At 46.8% G+C, this 25608-nt stretch overlaps 1 protein-coding gene across 1 annotated transcript in view; it reads right to left on the reverse strand.

Moving 5' to 3' along the window:
- The window catches only part of asic4a (acid-sensing (proton-gated) ion channel family member 4a), a 74800-nt gene extending 53378 nt beyond the window's left edge, over positions 1-21422 (reverse strand). The window contains exon 1 of the mRNA XM_076040107.1: positions 20394-21422. Within this exon, the coding sequence (XP_075896222.1) occupies positions 20394-20969 (576 nt within the window). The 5' untranslated portion in view covers positions 20970-21422. The remainder of the gene's footprint in view (positions 1-20393) is intronic.
- Positions 21423-25608: the final 4186 nt, after the last annotated feature.

A 25608-nucleotide genomic window follows, 5' to 3' on the forward strand; every position in this document is an offset into this window, starting at 1 on the left:
GACGGCAGCCTCGGACTGAGAAACACAACATGAGTATCTAAATAATTGCTCAATTCTGGGTGCAGACATATTTGTATTTTCTCCCCGATGCCTGAACATCATTTATTGTTGAAAGCAGGAAATAAATCTCAGTGCAGCGGGAGAGGGAAGGAAAAAACCCTCACAAAACGACACAAAGTCATTACACCTGAGGATTACAAGGCTGAGACCATGTCAGTGGGGAAAATTGTAAAAGTTCAAGTCAATTAATGCCTCGCTTTTTTTTTTATTTCTTTGTTTGTGAGCGGAAGTTTAGGAGCGCAGTCCGTGACAAATGCAGGTAGCGGACCCTGAAATATGACGCCGCCCTCGACGGCTCTGAAAAGGCCATTCAAAGTATCCGCAGCAGCAGCAGCAGCTGGCGCGGCGCTGGGAACCAAACGGAATGCAAAAATAATCAAACATCCGCTCCCTCCTGCTCTAATCTCCGTGACTCTCTGCACTGTGGCTGATAAAGTCCATTAGAGTGAAGTGTCGAGAGTCGACACGTTTGGCCTCTGAAGTTAAAGCGCTGCCTTTCACCCCACACATCTTTCGGCCGGCTGACGCCGAGAAAAATGTGCCGTCCAGAGTGTGTGTGTGTGTGTGTGTGTGTGTGTGTGTGTGTGTGTGTGTGTCGTACCAGCGCTTGTGAGGGACAACAGCCCCATGTGAAGAAACATATATAGTGGGTGATTTCTATGTTGATCTGCAGCTGGGATGGGATGCGTGCGGAAATTGTTTCCTCCTCCGTGAAAGACGTCCGTTAATTTAGCACGATCGCTGAACTGAGCCGCTGAGATCCCGCGGAAAGTCGAGGGTGGGGGTGGGTGGAGTGGGCCGGTGGGGGGTGGTAGGGGGTGGTGGGGGGGGGGTAGAAGAGAGCGTCCTGCTTAACACCAAGTAGAGAGCGTCCTGGTTAACATTCAAATCATGAGCCTCTTGGCTAGTTTTAAAAAAGAAATGTCAGGTCATTATAGATCGCGGTATTTGCCGGGGTAAAACGAATACATGAAACCTTTATTACCCACAAGGCAGTGGGAGCAACAGAGGGAAGACACCTCCAGAATAATTCCTTTCTTCTTCGGGTTTACTGGTCAGATCAGGAGTCTCCGCTGGTGCTTCCTCCCCTCCCTGTACCCCCCCGCTCAAACACACACACACACACACACACACACACATATGTGCCCACACACTGTGTATGCATGCACGCGCTCACACACACACACACACACACTTTTGCGTTCCTGGGCCGGTCATGTCAGGGTCACTGCCTAATCACATTAGGGCTTGATCAAAGTTGCACAAAAAGCAAGAGGGAGCGCAGGGGAAGCTCATTTCTCAGCGAGTGAGGATTAAACCAGCAGCAACATCTCGGGACGGTGGGGCACTGAGTCGTGTCTCGCAGGCCCTAACAAAAGGTTCCGGCTGAGGGCGGACAGGTTGACGAACCTCTTGTAATGTGGAAGGAGGAAAAAAAAGGAAAGAAGAAGCCGTGGGGGGGGGGGGGGGGGGGGGACACGGGGCAAAAATCCTGCCTGTGGTGCCAGGGCCGAGCCTGATGGTCGGCTCGATGAAATATAAAAGTGAAATGCAGCGAATGAATCAGCGCCGCAGATGTCTCTGAGGCAGGTGATCAAATGGTCTTAACTCTGCAGCGCAGGAGGACGGCTGGAGCGGTTCCGTTCCCAGACACACTTATCTGCATTTCGCAGGAGTTGCGAGCTTGTGAGACGGTTTGAAACACGTTTCGAGAGTCCTCGCGGCAACCCGAGTTCCAGGCATTATTCATTTCAGTGTACGTCTAAAAGAAACAGTAATGTGCTGGCTTTAAGTGCTTTAATTTGAAACAACAATGTTCAGATTTTAAGACCAATGATTATTTGCAACTTATTGTTTTGTCTGAGATGCCACACCAAGTGCAAGACAACATTGACGACAACACACACTTCATGCCCACGAGTTGCAAAAGATTTCTGAAAGACATCAATTGCTCAGACAATCAATATAAAGTCGCAACAAGTTCTCACTCTTTCCTTCTGCAGGTTTTCATGCACCGTCCGTCATTTACATCAAAGTGATACAACGGCCCGGAGAGTCGCCGCATTATTCAGCCTACACAAAGCCGCGGCATTAAAACCTCTGTGCTTTTTGCACTGCGAGGCTGTGCTGAGCGATTGTGGCTTTTTTTTCCTCCTCCCCTCAGCTTCAGTTCTGCTCTGTTTGATCATTTCTTCTCGGTGTCTGTGAATCTAAAAAAGAAATTACACGACCAGCCTCGGGAAAAAAAAGGGAGAGTGCTCACCACCACCGCGGCCGCATCGGACTCCACGTCCTTCCCCTTCCTTTTTTTTTTTTTTTTTTTCAAATACAATGCATTCTGTGGCAGCCAAGTTTTTTTTTTTCTTTTAAGATGCTAACAAAAACGTTGTCTCCATTTCCACAAGCGAATGAACGAACGCTGAAAGAACAAAATGATTCGGAAGGGTGGCAGCCTTCTTGTTTACAACCCCAAACAGCAATTATTACATCTCGCCTCGCACAGTGATGAAACAGCAGCATCATTCTCCAGCCTCGGCCGCAAACACGAAAATCAATGCTGTGTCTTCTTCGCCGGGGTTTCCCATGTACAGAAAATCAAAGTGACTGGCAACCGTTCAAACTCTTCCGCATTGTGCCAAAAGATGAAAAACAATTTTCAAAAAAAGCGTCGCATGAAAAAGCGCTCATGTCGGAGGCGCTAACGGCAGCCGCCATCGCGGGTAAAAGGGACAATGGTTCAGGATGATCAAGCATTTCGCCAGGACTGGTAATCAAAATAATCAAAAGAACAGTTTCCTTCTGCGTCTGGGCGGACCGAGCGCAGGACAACTGCTGCAAAAGAAAGACAGCCGGCGTTTGAAGCAGCTCGGTCCTGGTACCAAGTGATCATGGTCTCAGTTATCTGCTGCGCGACTTTGACCACTCACCACCAGCATGAGTCATTTTGTTCAATCTGACAAATAACTTATGCATTCTGCTGCCATTTGTCAAAACAAAAAACAGCAGCAGGGACAGATCTGACTGAGAAAGAGTCAACAGCACACTGTTGTCACACTGCAGTGAAGTCGTCAATCCGGAACTAAAATCAACACATTCAGACTGAATGTCGCTTGGAAGCACTTTACATTTTGAGACCAGTTTCAGCTGTCTGAGCATTTCTACCTTTTGGTGTTAGATGATATTTTATGTGACTTCCCTGTCATATAACCACCGAGGATACCTTTGGAAAAAAGAAAGTAAACAATAACCCTCCATAAGAAATGACTGAGTTTTCTTAGGTTTTGTTAAAGGGCACCTATGATGCTTTTCCACTTTTCTGAGCTCTAAATACTGTTATAATGTTGAACCCTATCGCCAAACGATCCGAAATCGTCAAATAATAAGGTTCATGCGTTTGGATGTGAGCCCTGCAAGTTGTTGGGTATGGTTCTAAACGCTCAGTTCACAGAGTTTTTTTTTTAACACTGGGTTCCGGATCTCCTTCCCCGCTGCTCCAAGAAAATGTTTTTCGGTGTCAGGGAAATAAAAAAATCTAAAATAAAAAAAATACTGAACGACTACCGAAGCACCAAGGACCACAACGGTCAGAGTGGAACGAACAGAGAAAATGTCGGAGGTTTGTTCAGCCTAATGCGGATGCGATGGACCGGTCGGTCTGGTCGGCAACGGGAGTGAGACGGGCTCGACGGCCACGGCAAGTTTCACTCCTTATAGCGATGTTCACGCTGCCAGCATGGTAACATCGGTTGTATAGAGCTCTTCCTGCTTTGTGCTTGGTGTGGACTTAAGTTGTGCAGATATTCTTGTCTAATAATCAACGACTCTATGACTGAAGTGATTGTTTCAGCGTACATATTTTCTCTGCTAGGACAGTGTTTTGATACAAGTCAACAGTATGAAACCAAATCATTCTAAGCCCTATTAAAATGTCTCACAAAAATACAATAAAAAAACACGGTCAGTACACAAAGTAAAATATATTTCCGGGGACACGGAAGGCACAAAAGGGTCCGCCTTGCGGCCGTAACTCAGCCTGCGCTGGGTCCGTACGAAGCTGGATTAGCCGGTAAACAGCTGCTAAAGAGTGAAGCCTTCACGACGGTAAGTGTTTAAATTGTGCCGGTTTCGTAAAGTTTGCCGTTTACTCTCAATTCCCGCACCGGCACACTGAGGAAGTGAGGCTCAGCAGCGATGAAGAGTGTGACCAATCACAGCGGAGTGGGCTGGGCGGGAGGCGTACACGGAGGTGGCGGGGGGTGGAGTGAAGTAAACCAGACCGTTTTCGCGGGATGCAGGAAACACGAGGAAACGAGCAGCGAGATACACAGATCTACAAAGCTTTTAGTGCGGGTAACCGTGTGTTGCTACTCTGGAGGGGCCAGAAATCAAATACAAAGGCCTGGAAATTTGTATAATAGGTGACCTTTGAGCACTTGGAAAAGACACACTAGGTTTTAAGGTCAGTCCCTGACTTTCGTCTCCCCCGTCTGAGCTCACAAACAGTGTATAAACACCGACAACAGTAGAGTGCAGGTGCCTGGGCCTATCTCCACAGAGCTTGCAAGACCATTGCACACAAGGGCTAAAATGCCAGGGCCAACTTCCTGTCCCAGTCTCCACCTCCCACAGTGCTTCTCTTTCAGCTGTGCGCTCCTATGTGGATGTCTCCTCCTCCCGCTGTGTGATACCAATGGCTGCGGGTTGACATTTAAGACAAGATCTGTTATTTCACTGATGAGGAATCCCCTCTCAACCACCAACCACCACTCTTTTGGATGCCACCAAAGGATCAAATGTTGCAGTGCGTGTGAGAGAATTAATAAGAATAAAATCATTTGCCCCCATCAGTTGAGGACACGGTTGTTTTTAAACGGCCATCATTATTTTTGATTTGTGCAGTCTGGCTGCAGTGTCCATTAATAACACCCATGACCACCTTTTCATGAGTACTTTGTGACATTACAGAAGATGGATAACGACTCGGGGCACAGCAAAGTGCTCCTTGACCTTCAATCTGTCACCAAAACAAACAGCATTCTGACCCCGCCCCCTCCCTGCAGGTCGGTGCGGTGCTGATGAGAATGGCCCTACCGGTCCATGCAAGTTCACCTTTTCTCGATTTCTGATAGGTCACAGTAACCTAACAATGGGGGAAAAAAGGCCTCAAGGACAACCAGTTCTCTCTTTGTGTTCTGTCCCATGCACTGACTGCAGGGGAACAACAAAAAATCCAACACTCCCGTTTAACATTTTACAAACACAAGGCTTTGCGTCTTGCTTTGCTCAATTTACTAATTAAAAACAGTAAACAATGATGAGTCAACTTAAGAAAGTTCATTTTATCTAAATCTCCTCACTCAATCAATGCACATGGTGGTTTTATGGGCCTCATTGGTTTGCAGAAGCTTTATTGAATTGCTCACTTTGCACCTCTAAGTGGAGAGAGAGGCATAATATTTCTTGCAGTGAAATCCTGCCCACAGTCATTATTCTGCACACACCGGGGCCTAAAAGATTAAAAGAGCACAGGAACATAATCAGGTAAGTATTGAGCCTCATCCACATGCAGCAGCTCACTCAACTCAAGTCCAGGAAAAAAAAAAAGAAAAAGGGCTGAGCGTGTAGCATTACATATGCCTGTGAAAATATATTAATTATTTGGACTGATAAGGTTTGGCATTCTTGGCAAGTCATTTTTTTTTTTGCGTTTAGAGCCCTTGGCAGCGAGCTAAGAACGTTAATTTCAGATGCTGCCAACATGACGCGGTGACGAGGCACAGCTCGACTCCAAGAAGCATTTCCAGCCCGATTTCTGGCGATGCCTGTGGCTGCGTTGGAGATGCTCAAGATAGCGCAGCGCGCTAACGAGAATCACTCCTGAGCTCACGGACAGATAATGTTGCTATCGGCGGCTCGGAATAAACACACAACTTGCATTTCAATCGCCCGGCCAGACCCTCAGAAAAGTTTCATGGAGCCTGATCATAATGCATCCCGAGCCCGGTGAAGTCTCACCTGTCTGAGGCACCCTGGACACACTACTGACACACCACTATCACCATCACATATTGTGAAATTTGCTCCGTGTCCATAACATTAGCTCGGCCGTCCGACGTGGAAAAGTGCTGCAAACGACATGAGTCTCCTGGGAGCGAACGCTGGCCAGACACTCCGTATTTCATTCAGGTGTGTCAGTTTTGGTTCAGTCCCCCACAGACGGCATGGAAATCCAAGCGGATGTACAAGGTACCTGTTTTGTATTCTGGAAGCATGCAATGGAAAAATAGAGAGAGACAAAAAAAAAACAACGAGCTGACATTCAAGTTTTATCTCAATAAATGGGTCCTCTGCAAAGAGATCACATGCTTACCGCAGGCTGACAATCTAAATATCTGAAATCCTCGGGATCCCCTCGGATTAAGCTTTGAATTTGTCTCTTCAGACAGATTATTACTACTGTCTTTTGGGCTCTTGTCTTTTGCAGTTTGCCGCTCTGCGCCATGTATTTACTTAACCGCGGGGGAGCACAATCAGGGAGCAAATTGCATGCTTGTGGCACGGACGACATGGTGGCTGGCCAGCCGGCGAGAGACCCTTTTTGCCGAGTTCAATTTGTCCCGGGAGCCGAACTGTCAGCGCGAGTTCTCCAGAGGAGTACCAGATACCTGGATTACGGGTCGGCCCGCGTGTGGTGATGAAAAAGGAAAGAAATCGAACGGGTGAATCTGCCTATAAGCCGGTGCTGATCCGAGGCCGACATCCTCCACGTTGTTCTGCGGTCAGGAGCAGAGCGACCGACGAGTCCCTCCACAAAATATCAGTGTGTGCTGCTTTTCTATTAAGGAGACAGCCGTGTTTTCTGCATGCAAATAAACTCTCGGGAGAGCGACAGCTTAATCTCTCCAACATGCAGTCAAAGGACCGGCCATGTTTTTTTTTACTCGGCCTCTTGCCCTGTCGTCCGGGCGCCACCACCGGTGCGAGCTGCAATGATCTAATGAGATGCTAATCCCGGCGTCTTGCTCCGGCGTTTGGGAGGGTTGAGGGTTTTTATTTATTCAGCGACATCCTCGCTCGACACAGGCGACGTCTGTAGCAATCAGGTCAAAGGCCTGGGTAGCCCGCGTGACAAAGCCGTGCAGTTAAAGGTGACCTGGATGGAGGAGCATCATCAGAAGCCCTGAAAGCTCTGGGTTTGTTTCCTACGATGCGTTCGAAAGCACGTTTTGAAATTTTGTTGACTCTGCTCTCGTTTTGGTTTTGCTCTCGCTAATCCGCATCTGCCCGCAATTTGTCTCATCCGAAGAGCCTATTGGCTCGAGCGACAGCAATGTATCATTTTGGAGCCGTGGACCATCTTCCTCTCCAGTACAGGCAAAGCTGAGTCAGTCAGCAAGGAAATGAGGCAAATAATGGCTCGATTTGGAAGACTTGAACAGCGCTAAGCGCAGATGGAAACATGGAGGGGGAGGAGGGAGCTCCTAGTGCTGCTCCTCCAGCCAGCTGGTCCAGAAGACGGGCTTCAGCCGATCCCACCGTCCGCTCTGCCTCCCCGCCGAGCTTATTCCAGCGACGGAAGCCTGCCAAGAACTCCGCAAATCACCTTTTCTCTCTGAGTTCCATGATGATCCCACTCCAGTGTAGAATCATAACATAATCGTGCCCACGACGTCTATTGATCTGTTAACAACACTTGCGCTGAGGTGGGCCAAATGGTTTCCTCAGGCAGAGTACTTGCCTGGGCGGATACAATGACAGCAATTAGATAGCGCAGAGACTCCAAACACACAGCGGACTGGAGGTGAGGCGGCGGTCTCATCAGGCCGGTGGCCACTGAAGTTCCTCAATGTCAGGCTAATTAATTATTTATCATCACCTAAGCACACTAATTAATTGTTGGTTCAGGGGTGTGCTTTTATGAAAGAGGCTCGGGGGATAACTTTCATCATTTTATGCATTTTCCACTTGTTAAAATCCAGCTACGGCCTTTTTGGAATCGACACAGTTACGGTCAGACGGGAAGAAAAGAGGAGGGCACTCATTTGTGAGGGGAAGCCTGCTGGCATTTATCCCCTCCCCTGCACTTTTAAGATCTGTTTAGAAGGATGTGGTTATCCCGTTTCCCTCTTCTCACAGAGAATGTCAAGGACACACATAAACAGAGATGCCACAGCTCATTACTAGCCATATTTATTCTGAGGAGATGCCCTTATCACAGGGTTTGTAATTAAATGGATGAGACCGCGCTTTTGAAAAGATCTGTCACTTTTTTTCCCGCCCCCTTCAAGATCCTGCGAGGGCTGTTTAATAGATGAGCGTTTTGTCTCATCCAGCCGTGATGCATGTTATGTGCTTTTCATCTTGTTGTAAGATCAGACCGTCGCAGTTTTTACTGGGTCTAATTATAGCCACCTTCCATGAGCTGGCATTAAACCAAAGCGGTGCCGAGGCATCTGTTATTGGAATAATTGGCGCGCTTGGAAAGGCGTCCATGGCATTTTACAGATGTTCCCGTGCACTGTGCAAAACGTGCCGCAACACCCATTAGCCGGATCTAAGATGGCACCCAAAGTGCCAGAAGAAGATATAACTGCGAATCTTTGAATGTCGCGACTTGGGATGATGAATCATGTTGTCAGAGGTGCCACAAGTACAGCAGCCCCCACTACCACCCAACACAGATTTCAAATTATCAAATGGTTCAGAAAATATGACGCACCAGCAGCGAAGAAGACAGTTTGAGCTTGGAAAGTAACATCTGAAAGAGCCGACTGGAGATCAGACGCTATTGCTGTGTCATTAAGACTGTCACGTGAAGAGTATAATTACAAATTATGTTCTGCAAGGTTGCTTGGCCAAAAAACATGTCTCAAAAAGAGATTCTGTTAAAAGGTGCGAAAAAACAAAGCCACAGGCTACTCCGGCAGCAGAGATGAAAGTGGTTACAAGACCGTCGACGCTACACATGGATTTTTTATCTCGACTCCTCGCCAGGTTTATTGAATATTATTAAATCAAGAAAGACGTGAGACCCATGATGTTTACCTTAATAACATTTAATCAGAGCCACAATCTCTCCCCAACCCTCGTCTAAGTACTTGTGCTGCCTCGGTGTACCAATAAAAACTTTAATTAGGCGTTTGTTCCTGCAAGTAGTTATGTTTCTATTGTACAAGAGAGGATATAAAACAAGAGAAATATGCCTATGTGTATGATATTTTCTGCCCCAAAATTAATGCGGAGGGGGTTGGTGGTGCCGGGGTGAGGGAGGAGGGTTGTGCAAAAGAAACATATTTGCTCTTGTAAGTCAGAAATTCTCCAGAGAATTAGACTGCAATGGTTGCAGCAGGACCAAAACAATAAAGCAAAAAGATGAATTATTTTTTTGCAGAGAGAACTACAAACATGCAGGGGAGAAAATAAGGTGGAAATCAAACCGTGCCATCGTCCAAGCTGCTCAGGGAGAGTTGGCAGTGGTCCATGCTCATGATGCTCTGAACCCCTGTGTGTCTCATAAATAATAGCATTTTATATGGTCTAAGTAGAATCTGGGACAGTGGGCTGTTAATGGCCAAGGGACTCCTCTCCCAGGGCAGCGGTGTTAATCGGAGCAATAGGTCTCCTTCCTGCTGGATCAATGTCAGCACAAATTTCAGATTGCTTTCCTGATGCGCGCCAAGTTATCTGTGATTCAACTTTAATAGGTTATTGAGCGGCGGCCAGCATTTAGGGAGCAGGGCCGTATTTCACGTTGCTGACAATCAAATGCGCACAACTTTCTCATTAGCATGCATTAGAAAAACAAGGAATTAATTCCGACAACACCATCGGGGAACATGGCTCGGGTTACACGGCTGTTTAAACAAACACGCCTAACCGTGGCTTAGCCTAACAGGACGTGAGGGCATGTACGTGGGGGCAGGTTCAAGTAAACACGGTCTGACAGACGCTTCTGTGCGGGAAGAGAAAGAGGGATGAGAAGAGAAAGCAATCCGCTATTGTTTTTTTTGTTGTTGCTGGGACTCATCATTTATTATTGCATACGAGTCTGTAACTCTGTCTTTTGAGATTAAAATGTAGGTCTCGATGTTTCCAATACACCTGAGCAACAAACTACGATGAAGGCTAAAGAGCAGCTTTGCACAGCTCACGCCTGCACATGGACAGGCACATGCAAAAAAAAAAGGCTATTATAGGAGCCATTACGTGTATGATTTGACGCTTTAGGCGAGCCCATTATCCTTTAATGCGTTTTTGCCTGACAATTTCCTAACCAAAACGCATCGCTGCGGTGACAAAATGAGTGGTGGCAATTCCAAGTGGGTGCGTTAAATCAGATGGCATTTCACCGCGCCTGAAGGTCAAGTGTTTTGTCAACGTGGACGGCGGCTGAGTGAGGTGGCAAACGTCGGCTGAGAGATTTACAAGGTGAGATGGCCAAACAAGATGTGAACAAAGTAGAGAGGAGCACAAATGATAAATAAGTGTTTGTCGCGTGCAGAAGGGAAAAAGGAAGCTCTGCACCACTGCTCACTGAAGTGTTTAGAAGGTGAACGGCAAACGTTCACGTGAGTTTAGAGGTAGAACGGTAAAGCAATTAATTGTGTTGGAATTGGCTGAAAAAAAAACTTGCAGTTTTCATAAAAAGCTACTTGCTAAACTGCTTCCTCTCATCAGCAAAAACCGATTGTTAAACGCAAAAACAGCATAAAATTGTTTTTGTTATTCGACCCATCGATCCATTCACCCACCCATCCATCCATCACTAATTCACCTGCACTCAGGCGATAAAGAGATATTTCTTTTGCACCCTTCAGCCTTTAACCTTTACCACAGAGACACAAACAGGTGCGGCTGCAAATGTTCATGTTGAAGGCAAGTCAGAACGACCAATAAGGAGGCATTTACCTGAATAATTCAGCATTCTATATGATAGCTTACTGTTGCAGAACTACACAGTGGTCCTACATTATTAAGCATACACAATGCTGCACAGTATGAACGCTATACTGTGTGTGTGTGTGTGTGTGTGTGAGGGGTAAGTGGGGGTAGAGAAAACAAAACAGGCATTTACTGCAGCTGACCCAATGTCGGAGTCGTTTGGAAAAAAAAAAATCAAATCAAATTAAATCACTGCCTACGTGTCCCAGGAGGAGTCTGTGAGGTATGCCAAATACCAGAACACAGAGAGGCCTGTTCAGGTGCAGCACCCCCGCACAGTCATATGGAGCAATAAACCTCACGCAGACAATATCACACCTGTCACGCCACCTTAGCGTTTGCGCCCCGCAGCTGAGAGCCAGTTTGACTAACTGAAGCCTGAAGTAACGTTCCCGGCCCGGCGAAGAAACCAGACGGAATAGGGAGGTTAAAAAGCGCCTTCGCTGAGCCAATGTCATGTGAAATGTGTGCGTTAACGCTTGAAAAAAAGAAAATAAAAGAAAAAGACAAGAAAAAGGCGCAGAGGGGCGCAGGCAAGTGTATGACATTAGACATCGTTCAGAATAAGGGCCAAATGTCCAGCCAAGCGCACAGATGAGCCCCTCATGTTTGGACTGCGCCAGGGGTAAATATCCACTGTGACATTTCTGCTGTTTGCTATTTTCATCGGCTGAATTACAGCCAACTGGCATTTTTATACAAGTCACACTGGGCTGGCCTTCATTTTAATTCATGTAAAAAAAAAAAAATGTATATATGTATATATATATATATATATATGTATACGTATTAGATGTGTCCACAGTAAGTGAAATGAGAGAGCACGTTTGTAAAACAGATATGCATGTTTTGGATTTTAGCTAATTTGTCCACTGTGAGTCATAACACTGCAGGCCTGTACAATATTCCACTTAGTACTCTATGAGGCAAGTGCTTCACATGCTGTAGCTCTGCTCTGATTTAACATGGGAAGTCTGCTTCTCCTGCTTTTCATTCTGCAGAGATCAGTTCCGACTCGCTGAAGCATGGCGTGACGCTATTGGATGATGCCCCCCACCCTCTGTCTCCCTCCAGACCCCACCCCACATTTTCTGAAACGCTGGTCCTAAAAATGTTTTAGCACATCTTTTTGTCCACAGTTGTGTATTGATGTTGTCTGACTAAAGGCCGAGAGACCCAGCTGACCTCGAGCCCAACCCACTGCCAGAACTTTTCAAGCGCTGAGGTTGCTGACACTTTCTGCTCCGTACTCCAAACCGATCCCACACACTTGCCTCACTCACATTGAAAAAGCTTTAATTTTGTGGCTTCGCTCCACAACCTCAAAATGTGAGTCATATTAGCCGGAGCCAAGCAGTAAATATGCGATAGTGAGAAGAGACCACTGTAGCCCTGCAAACGCTGCAGCTGTCAGTGTTTTCATGCACGTTCAGCCTCCAATTAAACCCATTTACATTAAACTGGGTTTTATTGTGAGGCGTCTGGATTTTCCTGTTCACCTCCTGCATGAGCCAACTGTGGCCAAGCATTTGAACCGCACCAGTGAGGAAAATGAAGAAGCACAAACCCATTATGTGGCGGGTGCCTAAAAGCAAGCTTGGTTAATTTTTCAGTGGAATTCCCACTGATGTATTCAGAGACTCTGAGACATGACAAAATAAAAAGCTTACATTGGCAGCCGAGAAGAAATGGGTGCATTTAAAGCATCCTCGGCCGCAGGCTTTTAATTTCATAGCTATCTAGAAACTAAATTATTTTCCCATTACTGGGAAACCATAAAAAACTGAACTGAAAATAAAATAAAAGCTTTATAATGATGGCTGTGTGCTAATGCTGGATTATCTAATTAAATTCTGAATTTACAATTGAAATGCTGTGACAGAATGTCGCCGATTAAAACAAAAGTGAATCTAAAATTGTTAACTTGATGAAAAGCTGCAGGGTACAAAGAATTTACTCAGACAAAGGTGTTTCTCGTTTATTATTTTTTGGGATCATAATTTTTTGTCTGCTGTCTCGTTTAAAAACAGAACCCCAACTCCCTCACAAATCTCAAAAGGTAATGACACCCTCTTTACATTTACACTATGATTCAAACTGACTTATCTGCAAGTTAAAAGAAAGTAATGAAATCAGGCCCATAGGTGCAAAGTTACCTCCTGCTCTATAATAGACATTTGCTAACTGAGCCTGAGCAGACAAATCTTCTGATTACTTCCACTTTGACTATTTGATTTGACCTGTATTAGCTGTAAGCTTAAAGATGCACAAATTCTCATTCTCATCCTGCGCCCCGATCATTCACGTGCCTTTGGGGAAGTGTGAGACAGTGAGCGCTGATTGATTCCGGCCCCGGCTGCATACTAAGACAAACATACATCTTGCTCGGAAGATCAAATTCTCTACCAACTCTGGTGGCATTAACAAATGCGACTCGGACTGGGCCCAAAACACAGGCACGAGATAATTAGTCACACCAGGCTTGGAGTAGGAAGGCCAGGGAAGCAATCTGACTGAAGGATGTATTGATCTGCTGGGGGGTGGGGGTGGGGGGTGAGCGGTGAGGGGGGGGGTATGGGGACTGGGGGGCGGAGGGGAGGGGCGTCCAGTCAGGAGTCATGATCAATCTTGCCAGCCAACTCCCTCGATCTGCAGCGGAGCCTGCGAGTGTTTGTACAGGGAAGCGTTCTATCTGCACCATACACGTAGGTGTGAGTGTGAGCGAGCGTGCATGCGCGTGTGTGTATGTGTGTGCGCACACAACCACATTAACACTGGCAACGGCTTGGCGTATGACTTGTCAGAAGGAGACAAATGTCCGTGTGGCTAAAAGACTCCCTGGGGTTGGAGGAAGGGCTTCAGAGGTGCACCGACATAGGAAGCCTTTATCAGCCGCTTCAGAGCCGCTTCGCCCTCATCGACACGGCGCCGCTCCAAACCGCGGCCACGACCAAAGGTCGTTTTATTTTTGTTAGTTTGTTTTTTAAACCCGATTTGGGGCGGGTTATGATAGAAAATGTAAATCCTCACAAACATAAACTGTTTGCATAATGACGTTACCCAGGAGCTGGTCGCAGGTGGGCCGATTCAAACTTATTATACAGTGGTGGTGCGGCTCGGGAGGAGCAGCCGACCGATTGCACTGTAATTCATCTTGCTCTCATACGCCAGGGACGGTGGGGAGTGGGGTGGCAGGAGGTGGGGAGGGAGGGGGCGCTGTGGGACTGTAGCGGCTTGCACAAGCAGCAGTCCTCCTCTTCAGCCTGGGAGGATATGAAATCAGTGTCCAGTCATTCCCAGCCACTACCAGATCATTTGCATTTTGGGTAACAGCAGTACACGACAAAAAAAAAAAAAGAAAGTGCAAGAAGTTGTTTTGTTTATGAATTGCGCACACACACTTGTGCATGCAGATGTGTGTGTGTGTGTGTGTGTGTGTGTGTGTGTGTGTGTGTGACTTACTGTGTTTCCATTACCCCTAAAATTGCAAAAAAAAAAACACCTAAATATTGCAATAAAAAACTGGTAATGGAAACACCTAAAGTTCCAAAAACCTCTCAAGTATGGCTAAAAGGTTTTGACGCTCTCATGAGGAGGTTTTTCAGACATATTGATATAAGGGGTATATTGCAAAAGTGTTATGGAAACACTTTTTCGAAGTTACACGTCAGCGGACGTGACGTACGGCGTCACGTGACCAGTTCACTACAAGTGCAAATGGTGCGTTTTGTTTGGACGTTGGAGGAGACGGCAAACGACCATAAACAAACAAAAGCAAACCTAATTCTCGTAAATTTTGCCGTACGAGATTTTACGAGAATCTCGTCTCACGAGAATTACGAATGTTCTCGCAGGACCAGATTTTAAGGGAATTACGGCTTATGGGCTTTGCACCATTCATTGGAAACACCGCCAAATCGCAATTGTACTTTGTCAAAATTTTAGAAATGTCCTTTTTTATTTTGCGAAGAAATGTAATGGAAATGCAGTAGTGTGTGTGTGTGTGTGCCTGCGTGTCTGTTTGTCTGGGGGTGGCCTCCAAGGTGCTGGGTGTGGATCAGATATCAGACGGCATGCTAAGCTGCCGGGACACCCACAGCAGTGGAACCGGAGACTGCTAATTGACAGGCTGTTGGGAGACCAAAGCCGGTCCAGATAGTCAGTCACTTTCACGCTCCCACACTCCTCTCCTCTCCTCTCCTCTCCTCTGCTGGCTCTCCAGCAGGGGGAAGGTGGGTGGCGTGCTGATGCGTGGACGCGTGTGTATGGGGATGAGAGTCCAGAGTTGCAGCGTGTGTGCGCGTGAGCGTGTGTACGAGTTTGGAGAAGTGGGGGTCGCTCGATCAACTCGCGGAAAGTGGTTGTCACTGTCACACCCGTCCGCACATGCAGACAGCACACGTTCACACAAATACATTAACATATAAATACATATATATCTAGAAATATATTTGTACACACACACACACACATATATAAATATATATACACACATATATATATATATGAATAGAGGGATTTTGCAGACAATGCCAGGGGGATTTCTGTGACACACAAATTATAATGATTAACAAATATTTACAAAATACAATATTAATAGTGGGACAGAGAGAAAAGGAAGCTGCAGCCACTCCTCCATGACACTGTTATTACCGTGCATTTTGATTCTATAGAGACGTGCACTCCAAGCCGTGTTACGCTGCTGAAGACACAGCGACACCGACGTCACGGCTGAGACGAGCCGGTAGATTTGCGCTCTGTAGTTACAGACGTGTGCCGACCTCGATCTCGAGTGAAGCGCCAGAGGTCACCGCTGCGACTCACTTACCTTTCATTTCAATCATCGCTTAAGGTAAATGGGAGAAAATTACAGCCCAGGCGTAATTACCTGGGCTTGGCAACCGGGCCGTCAACATGAGGACACAGTGTCGTTGGACCCAACGCAAAGTCACCCGGGAGACGCACACACACGATGTGACATCCCGGCAATAGAGACAAAAAGACAAGAAAAATGTTGGGGGTTTTTTCAGGTGCCAGTGCATCAACTGGAGCAACTTCTTTCCCTCTCAGGACAGCCGTGTTCTTTACAGGTGCACTCAGCCGTTGTCCAGGCGCCCTTTGATAAGGTCTTCAGCCTGGCCGTCCTCGGTGGAGCAGACAAAGAGCTTGTCTGTGTGTCAGGAAGGGGGGCTGGACGCGACTGTCAGAGCAGCGGGAGCCACCAGCCAAGTGACTTTTCCCTCCGAGGAACCCAGCAACTCTGCGTTTTGGTCTGACATTTGGACGAAGCGCACGGCTGCAAACCAACTCTGCTTAGACCGAAGAGGTGAGGCACCGAGACACCGCCACTACCGGGGGTGAACTTCACTGTCAAAGAGTGAGCGTGAGCAGGTGGATCGGCCGCCGCTCCTCCTCCATCCCTGGACGACGGGGACAAGGCTTCCGATTGAAGCGCAGACATTTGAATACGATCTTCCAGTAAATGAGTGGGATCGGAGAGACGACGCCAGCTTCAGCACCAGCAACCTTCCAGATAAATGACGCTTGGAACGATCCATGTAAAGGGAAAAACTCTCTTTTCTTTCAATGGTTGTTGCTCACAGTGCTTGAAAATTAGTTTGGGGATAAAGGGAGCCCAACACAAAAGATGCTCTTCTGTGGCACCTTTGTGGAATCCTGTTAAAGTGTCACTCATAGCGCGTTGTGCTGTTGATGGCAGCGGTGGCGGCCGCTCCTCGAGGCTACTCGGGGCAATGAAGTCGTCATCCTGTGAGTGGCGGTCAGTTCTCACCGCCGCCGCCCATTAGCGGCTTTATTTCACTGTCACAGCATCGCAGACTCGGGCTGGAGCGACCAGAACCGCAAGTGGGCCGGCGCCGAACGAGGCTGCTGCGCTCTCACGTCTCCCTGATCCTGGTTTAGTCGCTCAGGGGGAAGAAGTTAGGCCTTTTTTTGTCCAGGCTTGTTGTGGTTCAAGACCGAGGCATTGCCACCAGACCGCATCGTCACACTTCACCAGTGCGCTGAATGCACTCACAGTGAATATGAGCCAAGGACGACGTGGCTGCCTATTACAGCGGCTCAATACCCGGCCGAGTCTGAGACCATAATGGTGGCGGCGAAGTGAAGAGGGGAGTCCGAGAGAAACGAACGGCAATTACAATTTTCCCATCACATGTTTATGATTTTCTTTTTGTCACCAGTATAATCGGTCCTATCACCATGCGAAGGAGATGCTGATCAGATCAGAATTTTCATCTCACTTTAATGTATTTTTTTCCCTCCTGCCATTTCTTTACATGGCCTGGTCTCCAGGAACCCAGTGAAGGATAGGCCAAGAGAGGGGAGCGCCATCTGTGGCCGGCACTATTAAACATTCAATTATCTATAAAACACACAATAGGGGCCTCAGTCAGACCGGTGATAGATTGCAGGAGGAGAAGCTCTTCAGCGGCCACCCTGCAAACACTGGGTTTTTATAGATCACTGCACACGCCACCCTATAGCTGTTTAGTTATCTCCATGAATATATGCAAAAGGGCCCCGTCCTTGCTGAGAGCAAAATCTGATAATTCAGCGGCAAACAAAGCTGAGAGTGAGAGAGAACCAATTCAGACCTCAGTTTACCGGAAAAAAACAACAACAACAACAGAAAAGAAAAGGGAAAAAAAAGCCAAAGGGCTTCAACTCATCTCGGCAACAACAGCATCAGACAATAGACAAACAATTATTTGGTGCCGAGCTGAAAGAAAAAAAAAAATCTATTTATTCATGGCTTGTTGAATCAGTTTCATCGTCTAAAATTAATCCCAGTCAATAATGTAATCTTTAATTATAAAGGATGGACTTATTCCCTACGTCAAATCGTTGTGCCAGTCCACAGCCCCAGAGAGCAGAAAACATCATTTCTCTGCCTCGTTATGATGCATTTTCCAGCGACAAATCAGAGCAGCCAGAGGATTCACTTATAGAACCGTTCTGTTGGGAACGCATAAAAGCAGGTTCATTTAAGATTATTTAATGCAGCGACGGATCGTCTTTAAACAGGGAGAAAAAAAATCACTTTTCTCGCAGTTTATTGTAGATCTAAACGCACACCAACGCCACAGTGTGTGTTTGCAGCAACCTCACCACTTAATGCAAAACCATTTAAATCCATCTATTTGCGGTCATTTGCTGGCCGACTTTATAAAAAAAGTAAGCAGAGATTGGACTGACGACGTTCGTGTTTAATGTGAGAAAAATATTGGAATTACACTTCATCGTGCAATTTTCCCCAGAGTCCTACACTCATCGAGGCAGCTATTACCAAAATGAAACGCATGGAGCTCCCGGATGATCAATCGGGAGCAAACACATAAGGAGGAGTCGATCCTGAAGGGGTCCCCACGAGAGCGTGCTAGGGACTTTTGTATGCGAGCCACCTGTAATAATGGCTTCTTCTTTGTAATAAATGACGTTGCAATTGTTTTTTTTTGTTTCTTTGGACAAAACACTCCCTGGTTCACACACACCAACGGGAGCTCGCACGTACGTTTCATTTGCACTCAGTCCCACAGCGGCGTGTCCTTCCTCGCCGTTCGCACTCCCCCGCCAGGACTGCGAGTAAGAGATCTGTCATGCGTGGAGGCAGCAAGTAGCCTGTAACAAATCTAACTGACAGGCCCCGGAAAATGCAGATCGCATAGCCGACAGAGAGGAAACAGCAGCTTAGGGAACTTTCACCCGGGATCTTAATCTGTGATGAAGTCACCTCAAAACGTCCAAAGAGACCTGGAGGATAAGAAGTCGGAGGACGGGCGAGTGTTCCTGGACGCCGGGATTGTCTGCAAATGAATGCAGCGTGTGAGGAGCGAGCGTGAAATGTCAGACCGCATCACCGCCGAACCAGCCGAGAGCTACTTATAAACTTTAAAAGCCGTGTTGATACTTTAGTCTGTATTGGTAGAATGCTACTTGTCAGCGTCCGTGAGGAGCCCGACATTATTATTTTACTCTGCCTGCCTTTTCTTAATTTTTAAAAAAAGACAGATGGCCTATTTTTAATTTTTTAATTATGAGTTATTTATAAGTGTGAAGATATGTCATAAAGATAACTGAGCAGGAGAGACAATCTAAAGCACGAGCGCTGAAACGTGATTATTTTCCCGTCAGTAATTCGGCACGTCAGAGCTCGCTGTCGCAATAAGACACAATCTCCAGGTCTCAGGAAGGTGAGCCCATCAATGTTCAACATCACCTATTAAGACTTGACACCTGCACTTTATCATCGCTAAAGAAATTGCATATTCCTATTGCTGCCAAAGAGATGGAGATATCCATCTCCTACAAGGGCAGTGCCTTTAATAAATAGTGCATAGAACCACGGCACAAACTCCCCATTTCACCTGATATCTCTCTCTCTCTCTCTCTCTCTCTCTCTCTCTCTCTCTCTCTCTCTCATTCTTTTGCCCTCTCTCCCTTTCTCTCTTTTTGCTCTCTCTCTCACGCGCCCTCTTTCCCCTCCTCTGATGGAAATTGTTTCATTCCTTTTAGTCAATCTGGCTAATGCAAGAATCATGTATGTCTGTCTTTAAATATTTAATCTCAACAGCGGCAAGATTGAAATACAACGCTGGAGAAGCATTACCCCCTTCCCTCCTGAAAGGTACAAGAGCTCGCAGAGAGAAAGAGAGTGAAGAGCGAAAAGAAAGAGTGAGCGAGCGAGCGAGCGAGCGAGAGAGAGAGAGAGAGGAAGGGAGGAAGAGTGGGAAAAAAAGAAAAAGGGTGAGAGAGACGCTGCGACCGCACAGCGATGTCAGGAGGAGCGATGCGGAGCGACAGCGAGAGATGGAAGGGAGAGAGCCAAAAGAGACTCTCGCTATTTCGGATGACAGTTTTGTTGCCATGCACTCTGCTGCTGGAGTTGAAGGCAGCATTAAAGCGCAGTTTGTTGACAAAAAAGAAAAGAGTGCAACCACATACGAGCGCTGATGCTCCTCTCCCCTACTCTGATCCGCGATAAGGCGGCTCCCGGCCACGGCTCAGACGCCCGGCTGCAGGGGAAACGCCGCTGCTGCTCCCAAACTCAGACTGACGGATGAGCGGCTCAATGACTGAGTCCCAGCCATAAATCTTGCATGCAGAAATGCATCGTGGGAACCGCGTGGCCGCCCCGCGATGAGTACAAGCGTTTTCTCTGTGATTCTTTTCAACTACTTTTGCACAAACAAGTTCAGTTTCAGCCACTCTGTGATTTGTGGAGCAGAGCAGAGTTTTACTTTCTCCTTACTCATGAGGTCTTTTTTTATTTATTTATTTTTTTAATACCCACACAGGGGAGACAGATTGGAACTGGCACAGACTTGCGCACGGACACAACTTTAAGAAACTTTTTGTTCTCATTTACTTACCACAGAAAAGTCCTCGACTGAGCAGTTCTGCCCGCTGAAGTTGCAGCTCATGAGCATCTCCTCCAACTGGTGGCCGGTCCTGTTGAAGATGTCCTGCATGTCGGGGGCGGGGTACATCAAATCAGTGGGCTTGTGCCCGTCCCGGTTTTTGGGCGGCAGACCCGTCAAGTTAGCCAGGTGGTAGATGTCGGCATCGGTGAGCGCCGAGAAGCGGAAGCGGTTGATGTTGCAGATGGTGACGGCGGGGAAAACCATCTCCGGCGTGGCCTCCTCGTTCAGCGCTGTGACGTGTGGGTGCTCCAGGTAGGAGATGGCACACTTGGCCGCCTGGTACAGGAAGAGCGCCAGCGACGTCAGGAAGGCGAGAGCCCACAGAGTCTGCCGGATGCCCAGGCGACCCGAGACGAAGATGTGGTTAATCCCATGGAGGGAGCAGGAGTCGGCGAAGGCGGCCAGGTCCTTGGCCGGAGGTGTGCAGCTCTCCTCGATCAGGCTCTCCTTGTCCCCATCCTGCTGGCTCTTCCGCTTCTCGTCCTCCTCTGCAAATTTGATTTTGCAAACAAATTCGATAGGCATGGGGGCAGCCAGGTCTGCGTTTAGTTCTTTTTGTTGTTGTTGTTGTTTGTTTGTTTGGTTTTGTTCCCTTGACGGCAGGCAGCTCTCAGCCCTGGATCACTTCCCACCTACTTCCCCGGCTTTAGTCCTGCGAGCGGCGAACAACTCCGGAAGAGAGGAGAGAGAGAGAGAGCGAGAAAGAGAGAGAGAGAGGAAAAGACGGGAGAGTTTTCTGTTGCTACTGCTGCTGCTGCTGCCTGCGCCGTGACTGAGAGTGAAGCTGCTCCTGCTGCTGCTGCTGCTTCCTCTGCTGCTCTCTGCCGCCGCGGCTCCTACTGACTGAGAGCGCTGCTGCCGTGCCGCCGCTGCTCTGAACGCTTGTCTCCCTACTTGATCGGCTCACGCTGCCTCGCTTATCAGTGGTAATACAGCCGTCAAAAAAAAAAAAAACTAAACAAACAAAACAAACGGGAGGCGGGGGAAAAAACCACAGCATCGCAGGGCTGCTTCAGACTCACACATGAAAATGCAGCATTTTTTTGAGTCAGACTAAAATAGGCACAGGGTGCTTAATAATTCATGAGAAGGTAACATTGTGATTATTTCCTCCTCACTGGCGCGAGCCGTAACTGCCCCCCTCCTCCCCCACTCACCCCGCTCGCTCCACCCCCCCCCCCTCCCCCCCTTCCTTCCTCGCCCCCCACCGCCTGCTTCATCCACTTGTCTGGACCACGCTTCGACTTCTTGACCTGCATAAAGTTGGTGTCAAAGGTTGCCCTGCCGAAACATTTCAACGCTTGATTTAAATCAGCGGGTGGGAGAGGACGGTGGGAGGGTCAGCGGCTTTTTCTTCTGTTCAGCAGCCGCTGTGCCCTGATGCGACGCGCGCTCTCCGGAGAGTGCCTAATTGAAACAGTAATGAGGAGCAGTAAGAAGTGGAATTGAGCACGAGCGAGTTTGCCGGTGATCAATCTTGTCCCCCCGCAACAAAAAAGTAACAGACTATCGATCGAGCGGACGTGTCCGTCAGAGATTAGGGTGCGACAGTGCTCTCTTATCAGGAACTAATGGGAGCATCACAAGACTCCTGCACGAATCTGAATTAGCGGACGTCGTCCTGATCTGCGAGACCCGGGCGCAGCTTAAGATGTTGAAACCGGGTATCGATCGGGGCGCCGTCCCGGCGCTTCACATGGGGTGTCTGTGCGCCGTTAATGGCCCTTTTCCAAGTTGCCAAACAAAATTATGCAAATACCAGGCGGAAAAGTGAGTCCTAATGCTTGTTATTCCCCTTTAAATGGAATTAGTCATGCAGGTCACATCATGGGGGGGGTGGGGTGGGGTGGGGGTAGGGGGGTGCTGGGACCTCGGGAGAAAAGGCATATTTAAAAGTGAATTCAGCTGCTACAAAACACAAGGAGCCAAGCCGAGGGACTCCAAGGGAGCATCACACGGGAAGGGATTATTAAAAGACGAGGGATGAATAAAGGGGCAAAATAAATGTGCCTCTCCTTATCTTTCAATGCATCCGTTTAGCTAATATTAAACGATGGAGTAAGGCTGTTTCTATGGGAAAAATGGGAGAAATCAATCACCGGCAAACACTAAAGGTTAAGAGAAATCTGATTTTAATCAGATTAAGGCTATGGAAGTAATCTCTAGCCAGCAAAGCAAATCTCAGTTTTGGTCAGACTTGGACGGAGGGATAAACGGAGATTTTTGTGATATTAAGCTCTGACAGACACTCAGGGTTTTTCAATACAGACTGTCGAGAGGCGGCAGGACTCTGTTTGTAGTTGCAGAAATAAAATCAGTCCTGCAACTGGATAACAGACATGAAGAAAAAGAAAGAAAAAAAAGAATAGATGGAGCTTTTAGTTCACAAATCTGGCTTCAAATTTGGAGTTTCCATATGTTGGAAATGCAACTGGCTCAATGCTCTTTAAAAAGGCTTAGAGATCCAAGGCAGTGGAAAATCCTTTACTATTATTGCCATAAATTGAGTCTATTCGCTCAATTTCAGCGGTGCTTGTAAGAAAAAATAGAAGGGTGTGGCTACATGATGCAATTTGTGACAGAACAGACTGACGTTTTTATCATCCGACCGTATATCACAGCTTGTTCCACGCCTGGGGGGCTGCAGCTGACATCAGTCAAACGCCCTGTGGACAGGTCTCCAGTCTGTCACACGGCTGTGTGGACACTCGGGTTCACGAGTGCACCTGCGCTTTCCTAACTCGGTTGACTTGCAATGTTTTAAATTGTACATGGAATTACAAAAAAAGAAAAGAAAAAAAAGCACCCAGAGGAACTGGAAGGTTCCTCTTCCCCCTCATGCACATGCCGACCCTTCCAGCATCGCAGCTCGCTTTGGGTTGCGTTTTCCCCAGGAGATCTCTGTTTCACTGCGCTCCACCGACACGCCTTCACAGCCTCACAAATTATTCCAGATTTTCACTCCATTTGCACAGCAAGTTGAGTTGCTTGATTCGTAAAGTCTCTTTGCTCTTCATCAGGAACTGCACCAGAAAAGGAGCTTCTAGCCACTATTTTAAGTCAGAAAAGCAACCTTAAACTGAAATGTGGAGTGCAAATCACACCTGACAATGCGCATTTGATCATGAACACAACTGAGAGCTGTATGTTTTTGTTATCTTTTCCCAATCAGGGAATCTGCTTCACTCAAGTCTGTGTTATAAAGAAAAAAAGCAACGACTAGATGTGACGTATCGCTGTACCACTGTTCTGGACTTGACTGGAAACATTAGAGAGTAGAAATGGAGGAATAATCCTCCCAATCTAACCCGATCCCAAACTACAGGTCACTATTTGTCCATGTTTATAAGAAGACAAAATACAAGTGAATGGTCTTTAAAAAAAAAAAAAAAAAAACATTTAAACAGAAAGGACACCTTAAAAATTATAAGTAGAGGAAGGGGAACAGATACTGGTATTCCAATTACATAAACTAAGTACAATAATAATACTAATACAGCAATTTTAAGAAAGCCTCAATAGCAGCCTCTAGGGGCTAAACTCCTCATAACACACAATAAAACTTGGATCCAGCAAAAATGGGATGTTTAAAAAGCAAATGGGTTAACACACTTGAGAGCACAGAAGAGAACTAACTTGTCAGGAAGTTTAAGAAGGAAAAAGAAGATAGTTGGAGATACTTAGTATGCATTAGCAACACTTTCTCTTGCTGATCTTTTTAGACTTAATAGCAGCAGCCTTAACTCAGGAGTCCACAACATTTCTTACACAGTGGAATGTGGACACCAAAACTAGGTGGCTCATCCTATCATCATTATTATTATCATGCTGCTGCATGAAAAAACTGTTTTGATTATTACATAGCAAATAAGGATGGTGATGTATTCACACCACATTTTAATATGCGGCTGATTTCATAGTGTTAATGTGCTTTTTTGAGTCATGCAGGAAAACATCAAGAATTGAATCTGTACCATGTATATTGTGCCGTTGAAGGCATTTACGCAGCTGATGAAAGACGTATGAGGCTGCATCTGTTGGCTGAGCTTCTGCTCTGAATTTAAATCAAAACCGAGAATTAAATCAGCAGTTGTTTTTTTTTTTATGGATTTGACTGATTTGCTGGCATCAATAAAACAGAAGAAGAAAAATCAACACGCTCTCTGTATACAAAGTGGAAAGTTCAAGCGGGGGGAAAAAACACAGAAATGTTCTGTTTTGTATACTGGAATTGTTGTATCTTGCTCTTAATCTCTCTCTTCAGTAACACCGAGTAATACTAATAACAAAAAAAAAACCCAGCTATGCACTACAATTCAATCCCGAAGGTGCAGCCAGGAGATAGGCCTGCGCGCTGATGGGTTTGACATCTGGCACGGCTGCGGTAGATTTGGTAGAGGCGCAGCTCAACTTTTAGACTTGCTTGCTTGTTGATAACAAATAACGAAGAGTCGATGCAACAGAGGCAGCGGCTGCTGCTGCCGCTGCTGCTGCTGCTGCTGCCTCAGCAGTAACGCAGGCAGGTATCTGTGGTCAACAGAGAACCTGGCTCCCCGGAACCGGTGGGGGAAAATGTCATATTTGCATAAAAGCCACTAAATATTGTATTTCTAGTTTTTTCTTGATGCCTGGTGTTTGAAGGTGTGGAGCTGGGGAGGCTGCAGACAGCAGGCCAATATTTGCGCTGCTTTTTTCTTCCTCTTGGCTCGATAGCAGTCGGCTGTTGCAATAAACTGTCAGAAAGTAATCCAGAACTCTATCGAGCGGGCGCACAAAAATGTATTCATCCTGCAAGATGTTTGTTTTTAAACACCTGTAAGTTCTAAATGTAATTACACATTTACCGTAAATTGTTTGTTGTGTATCGCTGCACATCAAACAAGGAATTACAGGGCGCCGTGCACCTGCAAAAAAACACTCACCTTCAACCCGATGCCGTTTGTAATATTAATTTATGGAGGACACTTGCCAAAAGGTGCCCATTTGTTATATTATTCATCTCTGAGCTGCAGTGCCAACCTTCCCTTTACCCTTCTATTTTTCTCAGTGGTCTATTTGACGGTCATATTACGCCCACGCAAAAATAAGAAAAGGACCCGGCGGGGTAATGATAACACCGCATCCGGGCGAGAGGCAGCAGCTGTGTCCAGTTTCATCCAGTATA

The sequence above is a fragment of the Nelusetta ayraudi genome, unplaced genomic scaffold (assembly GCF_046127955.1).
Source record: "Nelusetta ayraudi isolate G7.1 ecotype Tasmania unplaced genomic scaffold, CSIRO-AGI_Nayr_v1 ptg000060l, whole genome shotgun sequence".
NCBI classification, from domain to species: Eukaryota; Metazoa; Chordata; class Actinopteri; order Tetraodontiformes; family Monacanthidae; genus Nelusetta; species Nelusetta ayraudi.